General features: G+C 41.7%; 1 protein-coding gene across 2 annotated transcripts in view; it reads left to right on the top strand.

The window, feature by feature from the left end:
• Window positions 1-13,395, top strand: part of nup205 (nucleoporin 205) — a 127,444-nt gene that overhangs the window by 66,793 nt on the left and 47,256 nt on the right. For both annotated transcript variants that reach the window (XM_072268030.1, XM_072268032.1), the window contains 7 exons: window positions 383-547; window positions 936-1,060; window positions 4,282-4,396; window positions 4,667-4,816; window positions 8,289-8,363; window positions 12,126-12,283; window positions 13,308-13,388. In XM_072268030.1, coding sequence (XP_072124131.1) covers window positions 383-547; window positions 936-1,060; window positions 4,282-4,396; window positions 4,667-4,816; window positions 8,289-8,363; window positions 12,126-12,283; window positions 13,308-13,388 — 869 coding nt within the window. The remainder of the gene's footprint in view (window positions 1-382; window positions 548-935; window positions 1,061-4,281; window positions 4,397-4,666; window positions 4,817-8,288; window positions 8,364-12,125; window positions 12,284-13,307; window positions 13,389-13,395) is intronic.

Raw genomic sequence — 13,395 nt, 5'->3', positions numbered from 1 at the left:
GAAGAATGTTAATGTGTTGGGTTGATCTAAAAGGAAAGATTGTTTAAACAAGGTTTGTATTTGTTTAAGTTTATAAGAGCAAGAGGGGTCTTTATTGAATTGTATAAAAACTTTGCAGTCACTTGATAGGATGGATGTGGAGAGTATGAAAATCTCGAACTAGAGATCACTGTTTAAAAGTAACTTCTCAGACTTAAAATGTCAACACCTTTTTCTTTCCAAAGGTGCTACCTGATCTACTGAGTGATGGCAGCCTTTTCTGATTTTATTCCAAATCTTTGGCAACCCTGTTCCTGACACTGATTTTTTTTAACCCCTCCTACATATCTTCACTCTTACTGCAAAAAAAAACTTCATTGAATTCACAAATTTCTCATCACAGCTATTGTTCCAGAGAAGAAGAGCAGCTTGGTCAGACATAACATAAAGATACATATCCTGAACTTGCTGATAAATTCCTTGGAACTGAAAGCACCCAACTTGGCACTCTACTTGCTGGGTTACGAGATCCGAAAGCCAGTGAATGCTACTAACCTGCAAGATCCAGGTAACTTAAACTTAGTCTTATTCCTTGTGTATTTGTGACTGGTGCTCTGTTTCAAAGAAGGTGAGTGTTTGGAAGTATATTTCTCTTCATTATATATACTACGTGACTTCTAACATTGCCTTTTTGTTTAGAGGGGCCATTTTCCAAATTAGGTTTAATGCAAAGCAGACTAAATTTAATAGGCTGTGACGTGCTGTATGGCTGCAACAGTGGGCCTCGCAATCTTCTTGTGCCCCTCGCATGCTCTTCCTCTCCCTCCTTCTGCTTCACACCTCATGCAGTTGCACCATTCTACTGGCCCTACACAGTCTGATTGAACAAAAAATTTGTTGAGTGTTGGTATCTACTATGACTTTATCTAACTTGATTATTTTAAAATATAAATAAGGAGTCCTTGGATGTCCACGAACCTGCCTTCACTCCATTTTGAACATTCTTGAGAAGGGCACAAAGGGAAGGAATGGACCCCTTGTTGTCAAAGAGTCTCCACATTTGGCTGAGCTTTGCTATCAGGTAGGAACAGCTTATCCTGCTTTCTGTTGATGGAAATGCTAAAATTGCTTCTGTCAATTCGCTAAGCAGAACACCTGATTGTTTATCTATATTTGCGTCTGCTTACAAATGAAATAGTCTTCAGTCTCAACTGAAAACTGCCATGAGGTTCTCATTTGTTATTCTCAGGATCTGAATGTCTCGGAAAAGGCTAATGTTTATTACTTACCCTAAGTGCCTCTGAATTGAATGCATTGGTAATTTGTTCAGAAAGTACTAGGGAGGTAACCATATTATTGTGCCACGCAGAATGCTGGAGGAACTCAGCAGGACAGGCAGTTATCAATAGAAAAAAGTACAGTTGACGTTTTGGGCTGAGACCCTTTGGCAGGATGAAGGGTTTTGGCCTGAAAACGGAACAAGTGCTACACATGCCCTTACACTTCCTCCCTTGTCACCATTCAGGGCCCCAGACAGTCCTTCCAGGTGAGGCGACACTTCACCTGTGAGTCGGCTGGTGATATACTGCGTCTGGTGCTCCCGATGTGGCCTTCTATATATTGACGAGACCCGACGCAGACCGGGAGATCATTTCGCTGAACACCTACGCCCTGTCCGCCAGAGAAAGCAGGATCTCCCAGTGGCCACACATTTTAATTCTGCATCCCATTCCCATTCTGATATGTCCATCCACGGCCTCCTGTACCGTAAAGATGAAGCCACACTCAGGTTGGAGGAACAACACCTTATATTCCGTCTGGGTAGCCTCCGACCTGATGGCATGAACATTGACTTCTCAAACTTCCGCTAATGCCCCACCTCCCCCTCGTACCCCATCCGTTATTTATTTATATACACACATTCTTTCTCTCTCTCTCCTTTTTCTCCCTCTGTCCCTCTCACTATACCCCTTGCCCATCTTCTGGGTTTTTTCCCCCCTCCCCCTTTTCTTTCTCCCTCGGCCTCCTGTCCCATGATCCTGTCATATCCCTTTTGCCAATCAACTGTCCAGCTCTTGGCTCCATCCCTCCCCCTCCTGTCTTCTCCTATCACTTCGGATCTCCCCCTGCCCTCCCACTTTCAAATCTCTTACTATCTCCTTTCAGTTAGTCCTGACGAAGGGTCTCGGCCTGAAACGTCGACTGTACCTCTTCCTAGAGATGCTGCCTATCCTGCTGTGTTCACCAGCAACTTTGATATGGAGTGCTTGGCCTGAAAAGTCGAGTGTACTTTTTTCCATAGATGCTGCCTGGCCTGCTGAGTTCTTCCAGCATTTTGTGTGTATTACTTGGATTTCCAGTATCTGCAGATTTTCTCTTGTATATTACCGTGTCACATTGCTGGAGGCATTTCATTTAGTTCTGGGTAAGGCTGCAGTTTTTCCTTCCCTGAAGGACATCAATGGACCAGGCCTGTTTTTGGGGCTAGCATTTTATTTGAGAGTTGTTCAATTGTTGAAAGATAATTCAAACTCATTTTGCCAGATCAGTGACCCAGGCCTTTGGACACATTCACAGATTTTTGATAGTAGTTGCATCAAGGGGGATATAGTGTTGTTGGATAAATGAAATTGAGGTACAGGTATGCTGTGATCCAATTGGACAGGCTCAGGAGGGCTGGATGGCCATCTTCTGTGTTCTAAGAGTATATTAAAGATGGTGTAAATTACTTGTAATTTAGGTGACAAAATTGCTTTGGTACCCAGGCAAGACAAGGAATCATACCTGACATTCTGCCTGAATGTTTTGTATGTCAGAAGTCTCTGCCTGCACATTGATATCGTATATGGGCAGAATCTGCCTCGGTATGTTGCGCCCAATCTTGCTTGGTGGAAAAAACAGAAAATGCTGGAAGCAGTCATCAGCTTACACAGCTTCTGTGGAAAGAGAAACACTTTGAAACATAGAAAATGTCGGGTCTGGAAAGTCAGCTGGCTTTCGACACGAAGGTGGGTTGAGTTGTAGGTAGTGAGAACAGTTGTCTAAGGGTACAGAGAAATATAGATCACCTGCAAGGTTGGGCAGAGTAGTAACAGATGGAACTTAATTCAGTTTAGTATAATACAATGTATTTTTTGGTGTTCTAATGCTAGCTGGATATATACAGTAAACAATAGAGGCCTCAAAATAGTTGATGTACAGAGAGAGATCTTGGGGTGAAAGTTCATGCCTCCCTGAAAATAATGACATGAGTGGATGAAGTAGTGAATGCTTGCTTGCCTTTATAGGCAGGGAATCTAAGAATTACAACTCATATAAGAGTTAACCTGACTGGCCTGTTGAGGTATGACATATATCCACCTTTGTCTTGAATGTACTTGGTGACTGCTTCTCCACAGACCCGTTTGGTGTAGATTCCCAAGGTTCATTCTCATCATAGACCTAGATGGCTGAACTTTTACGCTGAGATTGTGACCACTGGTACAAGACAAGTTATCTATATATAAACAAAAATATCCACCATATTTAAGCTCCAGCAGAATTGCATAGGTTTCAAAAGACAACTCTCCCTCATTATAATGATCTTTATTCCTTAACTGTATCCCATTGTGATTCTGACCTATGGTGATGTGATTGGCTTTTGATCTTGGAATTAAGTGCTGGTGAAGCCCATGCTTTTATGGAACAAAACTGGAAGGTAGAGATCTTAAAGATAAGATCTTTTAGTCTTCATCTTTAAGTTCCAGCAGAATTTCATATGTTTTAAAGAAAACTCTCCTTCATCCCACCTTCGGAGAGTATTGGCCTAGCCTGCTCAATCTCCATGTCGAACAAACTCACTATTCCAGCAGAAAATACAACTCAGCAGATCAAGTAGCATCTGTGGTCACAGTGGGATGGTAGAATTTCGAGTCAAGACCCTAGATTCAGACCTGGATGCTGCTTGACCCTCCAAATTCATCCACCAGTTTAATTTTTGGTCCAGGTTCTAGCATCTGCAACTTCTTGTATCTCCGCTATGTTAGCTTTTGTATTAGAGCAGAGTATTTATAAAGACCAACTTGCAGAACTGTATCCTGTGCACTCATCACTGTTGGAGGATGATTGAAGAAAGTGTCCTTGGTGACTGTGGAATAAGACCTTATTTAAAACAAGTGCATTGATAGCAACACACACAAAATACTGAAGAAACTAAGCAGGTCAGGCAGCATTGATGTTAGTGTTCTTTGATCCCATGTGGTCAAACCAATCAAATATGTAGTTCCTTCTTCTTATGACTAAATAGTTCCTCGTGTTTCCTAGGTGATTTACCAGCTGTGTGCTTACTCCGATACCTCGGGTCCAACCATGCGATATTTGAGAACGAGCCAAGATTTTCTCTTTTCTCAACTCCAACATCTGCCCTTTGCAGTTAAAGGTAAACTAATGTCTGGAACTTATCCTGTCTTCTCTCTTGAACTCTCTTGTGTCAGTAGATGTACCGTTTCCTCATGCTTTTTTTCTCCCTCTTTTGAATCCCATTCCTCATTCCTTGTCCTACTGCAATTTTGATTCAAGGCTAGTCTTTTGCTTTCAGCCTTTTTGCTTGAGTTTCTTCTCGTAATGGAGACTTTGCATTGCATAAGAAAGTGTGCATGTCAAAATAAATAGCCATTTTGTTGAAAGTTGGAAGAATTTCTCTCCGCAGGTCATGAGATCTCAGCCTTGAATCAGATGTCTTGGCTGATGAAGACTGCTGGGATTGAACTGCGTGTGACATCTCTGAATCGGCAACGTTCTCACACACAGCGTCTCCTCCATCTGCTGCTCGATGATGTGCCAATGCGTTCTTATACCGGCAAGTACTTAAGAGTGCAGTGGTATAATAAAAATCATAGAGCATAAAAGGACCTGGGTTAGCTGATGGTGTCCATGCAGGCTCTTTGCAGCGTGCATGGACATAGTTAGTTTTGCAGCTGAAATTGTACATTTTTTTTTTTCCTTTTTACTTTTGAGAAGTTAAAATTGAATATTATTTCAGTCCTCTTTCAAGCTGGAGCATTTGGATTGCAGTATAAAAACAAAATTATCTTTATGTTTTGTAAGTCTGTGTTCTTAGTTTACATCTTCTACCTTTGGAATTTCCTTCTTTTCATTCAAACATATCATATTAAATCATTTTTGGGTTTGGTGTATGAAGTATCATCATGTACCAAGATACAGTGTAAAGCTTTTGTTTGCATGTCCTCCAGTCAGATCATGCCATCCATAAGTACAGTGAGATAATGAAAAGGGAAGAACAGAATGCAGAATATAAGTTGTACTTACAGGGAAAGTGCAGTGCAGGTAAACAAAGTACAAGGGCCTTGATGAGTTAGATTCAAACTTGTGTAACTTCTGCCTGACGAAAGAAGGGAGAAGGGAGAATGTCCGGGGTGAGAAGGGTCCGCAGTTATGTTGTCCACTTTCCTGAGACGTGGAAAGTATAGATAGCGTCACTGGAGACGAGGCTAGTTTGCTTTAACTGTCTGTGTTACGAGAACATTCTTTGAATTGCTCACTTCTGAATTTAGTGCAACTAGATGATCAAAAGTGACATCCAAGCAGTTTTATTTTTGCTGAACTCTGACAACCAGATTGTGCTGAAGACTTTGTTGCTTAGCCTAATGTGTCTTTTGGGTTCCCATACTGAGGCAGCTCCTCTTGTCTAATGGAGTAGGAAACAGGTATTCTGCTGATGGGTAGTCGTAGATGATGTAGCTGCTTTTGACAATTGTGATAAAGATGAGAAGTTGAGGGTGGGTGGTAATGTTCACAGAGATAGCTTTGACTGGTGGCTGAGTTGGATGTGGTTAAAGTACTGTCTACATCAACTGTCTGTTAAAACCCCTTAAAGGAAAATATTGGTTTATTATTGTCAAATGTACTGAGATGCAGTGAAAAGCTTTTGTTTATGCGCCGTCAAGACAGATCATTCCATTTAGTGATTCGTACATTCTTAGAATTGAGATTTAAGAGTGGAATGATTTTAACTAAAGAGTGGATCTGCTGAAAACTATTAGCTCTGGTGCATTTTGAGTCATGGAGTTATATAGCAAGGAAACAGGCCATATAGTCCAACAGCTCCCTGCTAACTAAGATATCTATTTGAGCTATCTCAGGGTGCCTAATGTCTACTGAGCTGTGTCCAGTAAAGTTAACCAGACAGTGCCTTATCATGGATGTCTGCAGTAACACTACTGGCTCAAGTACTGGCCACTGGTGTGTAGTGTCAGCAAGGTGAGCTAATGTTTTAACTGACATCCTCTTGTGAGACTGTATACAATGTCCTTTCACAGGTCTTGATGGCAGTGACTGCATGGATTTTTGAGTAAGAGTAGTGAATGTATCCCAGTTCCATAGAATTGCACCCGTTTGTATCCAGTGCCTATAATAAATGAAGGGATAATTTGAGTGGTTGAATATCAACCAGAGAATGTGAGAAACTGTGCAAAATGAATTGTTGCAATTTGACCTCTGTTTATCTATCTGAGCAAAGGTTATATTCAGACTCCCTTCTGTTACCAGAATCTGGACTGAAATGTTGCTCTATAGCTGATAGCATGTGACCTTTTTATTCATCCTTCAACATTCTGCTTCCTGCTAAACATTAATGAGATATCTGGGTGAAGGGTGACTACTGTAATTGCTCCGAATTGGCTGAGCAAACCACATACTTCTGTTAGGACCATTAGCAATTGGCAGTAAATGTCAGGCTTGTCAGCAAGATGCTTGTTACCAGGATTCTTCAATCATTTAGATGTTTTAACTGCTGTGAAGATTTATCAGAACAGGAAGTATTTTCACAGAATGTTTACTTTTGCTCTTCATTGCTTGGAGCTTCACAGTACGCTCCTGATTAATATTGAATGGAAGTGTCTTGTCGTTGCTATTATATGCAGAGCAAAACAAATCTATTTGACCACCAAAGACACCATTGCATTGAAAGGTTCCAAATCTTCCACTGCAAGGCAATTGGAGAATGGGTCCTTGTTTAGGTGACCTACAGACTTAGAGTATCAGAAGCAGGTTTATTATCCCTGACATACGTTGTGGAATTTGTTTTGTTGCAGCAGTACAGTGCAAGACACAAAAATATAAAATAAATTACAATAAGAAATGTATATTAAAAAAGGGGCGCAAAAGAGCGAGGAGAACAGTAATGTTCATAGACCACAGGATAGCAACTGTTCGTAAAAGTTGAGTGTTCGTGTTCAGGCTCTTGCACCTTCTCCCTGATGGTAGCAACAAGAAGAGGGCATGTCCTGGTTGATGGGGATCCTTAGTGATGCCACCTTTTTGAGGCATCACCTTTTGAAGTTGTCCTTAATGCTGAGGAAGCTAGTGCCAATGTTGGAGATGGTTGAGTTTACAACCTTCTGCAGCTTTTATTTTGATCTTGTGCACAGGCCTCTCGATACCAGACAGTGATGCAACCTGTTAGAATGCTGTCCACGGTACAGCTGTAGCAGAGTCTTAAGTGATATACCAAATCTCCACAAGCTCTGAATGAAATATAGCCACTGGGGTGCCTTCTTTGTAATTTCATCAATACGTTCGGCCCAGGTTAGCCGTTCAGGGATGTTCAGGATGACATGGTGACGTAGTGTTTAGCACAACGGTTTAGAGTACCAGCGATCTGGGTTCAATTCCCACCGCTGCCTGTAAGGAATTTGTTCATTCTCCCTGTGACTGTAGGTTTTTTCTGGGTGCTCCGGTTTTCTCCCACAGTCCAAAGATGTACTGGTTGGTAGGTTAATTGGCCATTTTAAATTGTCCCATGATGATATTAGGGTTAATTTGGGGGTTGCTGGGCAGCACAGTTCAAAGGGCCGGAAGGGCATATTCCGTGCTGTATCTCAATAAATAAGTAAAAGGTGTTGACACAGAGGAACTTGACACTGCTCACCCTTTCCACAGCTGGATCCTGGAGGAGGACTAGTGTCTGTTCCCTCCCCTACCTGAAAGGTCCTACTGATGTTGAGTGCAAGGTTATTGTTGCAATATATTTAGCACTGCGGTTTATCACACTCCTGTACACCACCTTGTTGCAATCTGAGATTCTGCCGACAACAGTTAGCAACAAATTGCTCGTCAACAGTATGAACAGTTGATTGTACTTTATCTCGTTATGAAAAGTCAGTTATGACAGTAGTCAAAGTAATCTCCCTTGTGTTCATCAACTCTCTTTTTTTTTGTGTGCTTGTTCTAATTGATCTTCATGAATATCATAGTATAATGTACAAAAGTAGTCATTGCTGCTTCATGTTGATGCTGTTCTGATCCACCAGTTGATGCCGAAGGAAGTCTTGAGGAAGATATGAGAACCATCACTGGGTTTCTACAGTTTGACAGCATCTCCAAAGGTATTATTATGTCCCATCATCTCTCTGCTCATGATCGGCCAGTTGGCATTTTGCGGCTTGGTGATAGGAGGAAAATGAATGAGTTTTAAGAGGTTCCAATGTGGCCATATACACCATTGTTTGAATGTTTATTTCACCTAATAATTTCATGGATTTTGATGCTGGTGGCTCCTGAAAAACCAGAAACATTGTATATTATGAACTGTTGTGTATTGGCAAAGATTTGTGTTGATACCTGGCTGTCTTTCATTTGGTTCCTCCATATGCTATATTCTGGGTTAAGACAGTAAAGTTATTTCTCAGATACATTCATGCCTGTTGTTATTCCATATGACATTCAAAAAGAGATATTTAAATTTGTGTCTCTAAATTTGAATCCATTTCGTTAATATCCTCATGCACCAATTTTAAATAGTTGCTATTATTAGTGAAAAGCAACATTGTAAGGTTGAAAGAACAGACCATAAGACAGTGCGAATTGGGGCATTCAATCCATCACGTCCATTCCGCATTCCATCATGGCTGATTTAGAATCAGAATCAGGTTTATTATCACTGGCATGTGACATGAAATTTGTTAACTTAGCAGCAGCAGTTCACTGCAATTCATAATCTAGCAGAGAGAAAAAAAATAATAAAAATAAAAAAAAAATAAACAAGTAAATCAATTACATATATTGAACAGATTTAAAAAAACAGAAATACTGTATATTTTTTAAAAAGAAGCAGTGTCCACAGATTCAATGTCCATTTAGGTATCGGATGGCAGAGGGGAAGAAGCTGTTCCTGAATCGCTGAGTATGTGCCTTCAAGCTTCTGTACCTCCTACCTGATGGTAACAGTGAGAAAAGGGCATACCCTGGGTGCTGGAGGTCCCTAATAATGGACGCTGCCTTTCTGAGACACCACTCCCTGAAGATGCCCTGGGTAGGCTATTACCCAAGATGGAGCTGACTAGATTTACAACCTTCTGCAGCTTCTTTTGGTGAAGCAGTAGCCCCTCCATACCAGACAATGATGCAGCCTGTCAGAATGCTCTCCACCGTACAACTATAGAAGTTTTTGAGTATATTTGTTGACATGCCAAATCTCTTCAAATTCCTTTCTTTTTCTTTCTTAATCTTTTTATTGATTTAAAAGAAACATAAATACAAACAAGAGGAGAATTATCTCAAATATATATCAATAACACTACAAACCGAGATTAAGATGGACGTTATCAAAATCATACATATTGTTAAGCTAGTATAAAATATATAATAAAAAAAAGAAAACAGCGATTCTCCTCTTATCAGTTCATAAAAAGGAAAGAAAAAATATTGAATTTTAAATGAAGAAAAAAAACCACTATACTATATAAAAAAAAAGAAACAAAAAAAGAGACTGGGCAGTCAAACTCCTAATAAGGTATAGCCGCTGTCTCGCCTTCTTTATAACTACATCGATTTGTTGGAACCAGATTAGATCCTTAGAAATCTTGACACCCAGGAACTTGAAGCTGCTCACTCTCTCCACTTCTGAGGATTGGTATGTGCTCTTTCGTCTTACCCTTCCTGAAGTCCACAATCAGCTGTTTTGTCTTACTGACGTTGAGTGCCAGGTTGTTGCTGCGGCACCACTCCACTAGTTGGCATATCTCACACCTGTACGCCCCCTCATCACCACTTGAGATTCTACCAACAGTGGTTATATCGTCAGCAAATTTATAGATGGTATTTGAGCCATGCCTAGCCACACAGTCATATGTATATAGAGAGTAGAGCAGTGGGCTAAGCACACACCCCTGAGGTGCGCCAGTGTTGATCGTCAGCGAGGAGGATATGTTATCACCAATCCACACAGATTGTTGTCTTCTGGTTAGGAAGTCGAGGATCCAATTGCAGAGGGAGGTACAGAGGCCCAGGTTGTGCAACTATTTAATCAGGATTGTGGGAATGATGGTATTAAATGCTGAGCTATAGTCGATAAACAGCATCCTGACGTAAGTGTTTGTGTTGTCCCGGTTGTCTAAAGCCATGTGGCGATCCATTGAGATTGCTTCTGCCATTGACCTATTGTAGCGATAGGTAAATTGGAATTGGTCCAGGTCCTTGCTGAGGCAGGAGTTCAGTCTTGTCATGACCAACCTCTCAAAGCATTTCATCACTGGTGATGTGAGTGCTACCGGGTGAAGGTCATTAAAGTCATTATCCTTCTGAACTGCATTCTCTTGTCTTCTCCCTGTAACTTCTGATGCCCTTACTAATCAAGAACCTACCAACTTCTGCTTTAAATATCCAATGATTTGGCCTCCACGGCTGTCTGGGGATGAACTCCACAGATGCACCACCCTCTGGCTGAGGAAACTCCTCCTCGTCTCTGTCCTAAAAGAGTGTCCTTGTATTCTGAAGCTGTTTGCTCATGGTCCTAGACTCCCCCACTATTGGAAACATCCTCTCCACATCCAATCTATCTAAGCCTTTTAGTATCTGATAGGTTTCAATGAAACCCCCACTCCCCATTCTTCTAATCTGCAGCAAGTACAAGCCCAGAGATACGAAACACTCCAATGACAGGACATCCTTTCTTTGATAAGCGGCCCAAAACTGACCAATGCAGACTGCACTGTGATTACATAAACCATTTTCAGCAAATATAATGGGGCAGATTGCACTGAAATCTTTCCAGTGGGTCTGGAGTAGACCTGGCTAACAGTTGGCTTTCTCTTAAGTCTAAGGGTTTCGATATACTGTGAGCTGAGTAACTTGAAATCTTTTGTACCTCGCCCTTCAGTTGGCTAGTGTTTCTAATGTAACTCCATTCATTTAAGGTGGACTTCTAACTCTAGTTTCTCAAATTTTCTGGTGGTGTAGAAGGAGGTTGCTCAGTATTTAAATCAGTAGTGCTACTTTTTGTGTTAGCTGTTAGATTTCACCTACCTATAAACCACTTGCAATTGTCCTACCATGAGCCTATACTTGGGGTAATTTACAGTGGCCAACTAATTTATCAGCAAGTGCATACTAGGAATGAGGGTGGAAACCAGAGGACCCAGGGAGAATCAAGTCATCGGAGGGAAGATTCAGATTTATTTATCGTATGTACAAACGTATATCAAAGCATACAGTGAAATGTGTTGTTTCCATTAACAGCCAACGTGGCTTGCAAATGTCGCCACACATTCCAGCAGTAACAAAGCATACCCACAATGTTCAGCAGAATAACATGAACAGCAGCAAAATAAAATAAAATAAAGCAGTAGAATATACAAACTGACCTCCAAACCCATGACAGGCTGCCTCCGTGCCTCCAGTCCTTGGCCCTGGATTGGGGAACACACAAACTCTACACGTACATCATCTGAGATCAGGGGGATGAAGCTAGCTTGCTGGACCTACGTTTCAGTAGCACTATCTGCAGCACCACTGCCACATGAAACTCAATTTAGCTAAGTTGATTTTTAAAATTATTTCACTGTATATATGTTTTTAATTAGCTCAAATGAGTTTTTCAAGTAAATTTATTATATTTTTCTTCCAAGTGTTTTTGTTAAACTTAGATTGAATTTAATTTCGAATGCTTTCAAAAGCCACTAGAGTGATATTGGGGGTTCATCTGTAATGCATTGACTCAGGAATCGGTCTGGGTTGTGGCTGCGTGTGCTTAATGCGGCTGTCGGCTGAGCAATCACTAATTTGGATTCCCTTAGGAATGCATAGTTACTGGAAATAGCTCAAAAGAGTTTACTGTGAGAATTGATGTTTGAATATTGTTCTTGATTTAGTACGTCGAAAGATCCTCAGTATTTTAGACTCGATAGACTTCTGCCAAGAGAGCACAGAAGAGCTCCATCTGGACTTCTTTGATCGTGCACAAATTGAGCAGGTCATCCACAAGTGTGAGCACAAGAATCAGCAGGGCCAGACTGTCTGCAACGTGAAGGTAACTGAGTGTGACCTGAGTGTGTGTCTGCCTCGCCGGCCTGCTTGCCCTGTCAAACCCTGCCTCATTCACTATCAGCTCCTTGCTGGCTTTCAGCAGAGCGCTCTCATCAATCCCACTCCCAGTTCATTTCTCTGTAGCCCATTCTCAACCACGTGCCCAACTTCCTTACTTTGCTAATTACCTCAACCTAAGCTATAGTGAATTAATGCATATTTGATATGCAAGAGCACCTAGGTGAACCTCAGGTTAAGATACAGACTCCCCATGGATAAGCCCCTGATGTCACTGGAGCCGTATAACAGCAGCATATTCCATCAACACACATCAAAGTTGCTGGTGAACGCAGCAGGCCAGGCAGCATCTCTAGGAAGAGGTACAGTCGACGTCAGGACTGGAACGAAGGGTCTCGGCCTGAAACGTCGACTGTACCGCTTCCTAGAGATGCTGCCTGGCCTGCTGAGTTCACCAGCAACTTTGATGTGTGTTGCTTGAGTTTCCAGCATCTGCAGAATTCCTGTTGTTTGCATATTCCATCATCTGCCATTCTCTCTTTTGCGCACTAGGCCTCTCTATATGCTTGCCCTCTCACCCCCTTACCTTGTCAGTCACCTGCCCCTGTCCGTTGTCAAATGTGGTCTGCTGATGATGTATCCTGGCAAGTTTGGCCAGTTGTCTCAGGGAGAGGTAAGCCTGGCCCATGGAATGTGAGCTCAGCTGTTTACAGCTAGCAGTCTCCAGTGAAAACCCCTTCTCCCAAAGTACAGGGTGAGATCCACAGTGGATCCAGCAGAATAGAGAAGCTGTAGTTCATAAGCATTGGCAAAGACTTATGGTTTGATGACAATGCCAGTTTGACAGACAGCAGAATCAAATATTCTCCCAACTGTCCTTTCTGTATTGTGGTAACACCATCAGAGGTTGCAAAATATCTCCCCCTCCCCAGCATGCCACCTATGGGTATGTTGACGTAGCTCTTCCAGTGTCACCTTGCATATTAATGATTTCATTGTTTTCCACCTAGCTCCTTCACCGAGTGCTGGTTGCTGAAATAAATGCCCTGCAGGGAATAGCAGCCATAGGACAAAGACCTATACTGATGGAGGTGAGCT

Source organism: Mobula birostris, chromosome 9 (assembly GCF_030028105.1).
Source record: "Mobula birostris isolate sMobBir1 chromosome 9, sMobBir1.hap1, whole genome shotgun sequence".
NCBI lineage: Eukaryota > Metazoa > Chordata > Chondrichthyes > Myliobatiformes > Myliobatidae > Mobula > Mobula birostris.
The sequence above is the reverse complement of the archived record's forward strand: the minus strand, read 5'-3'. Positions and strand labels throughout refer to the sequence as shown.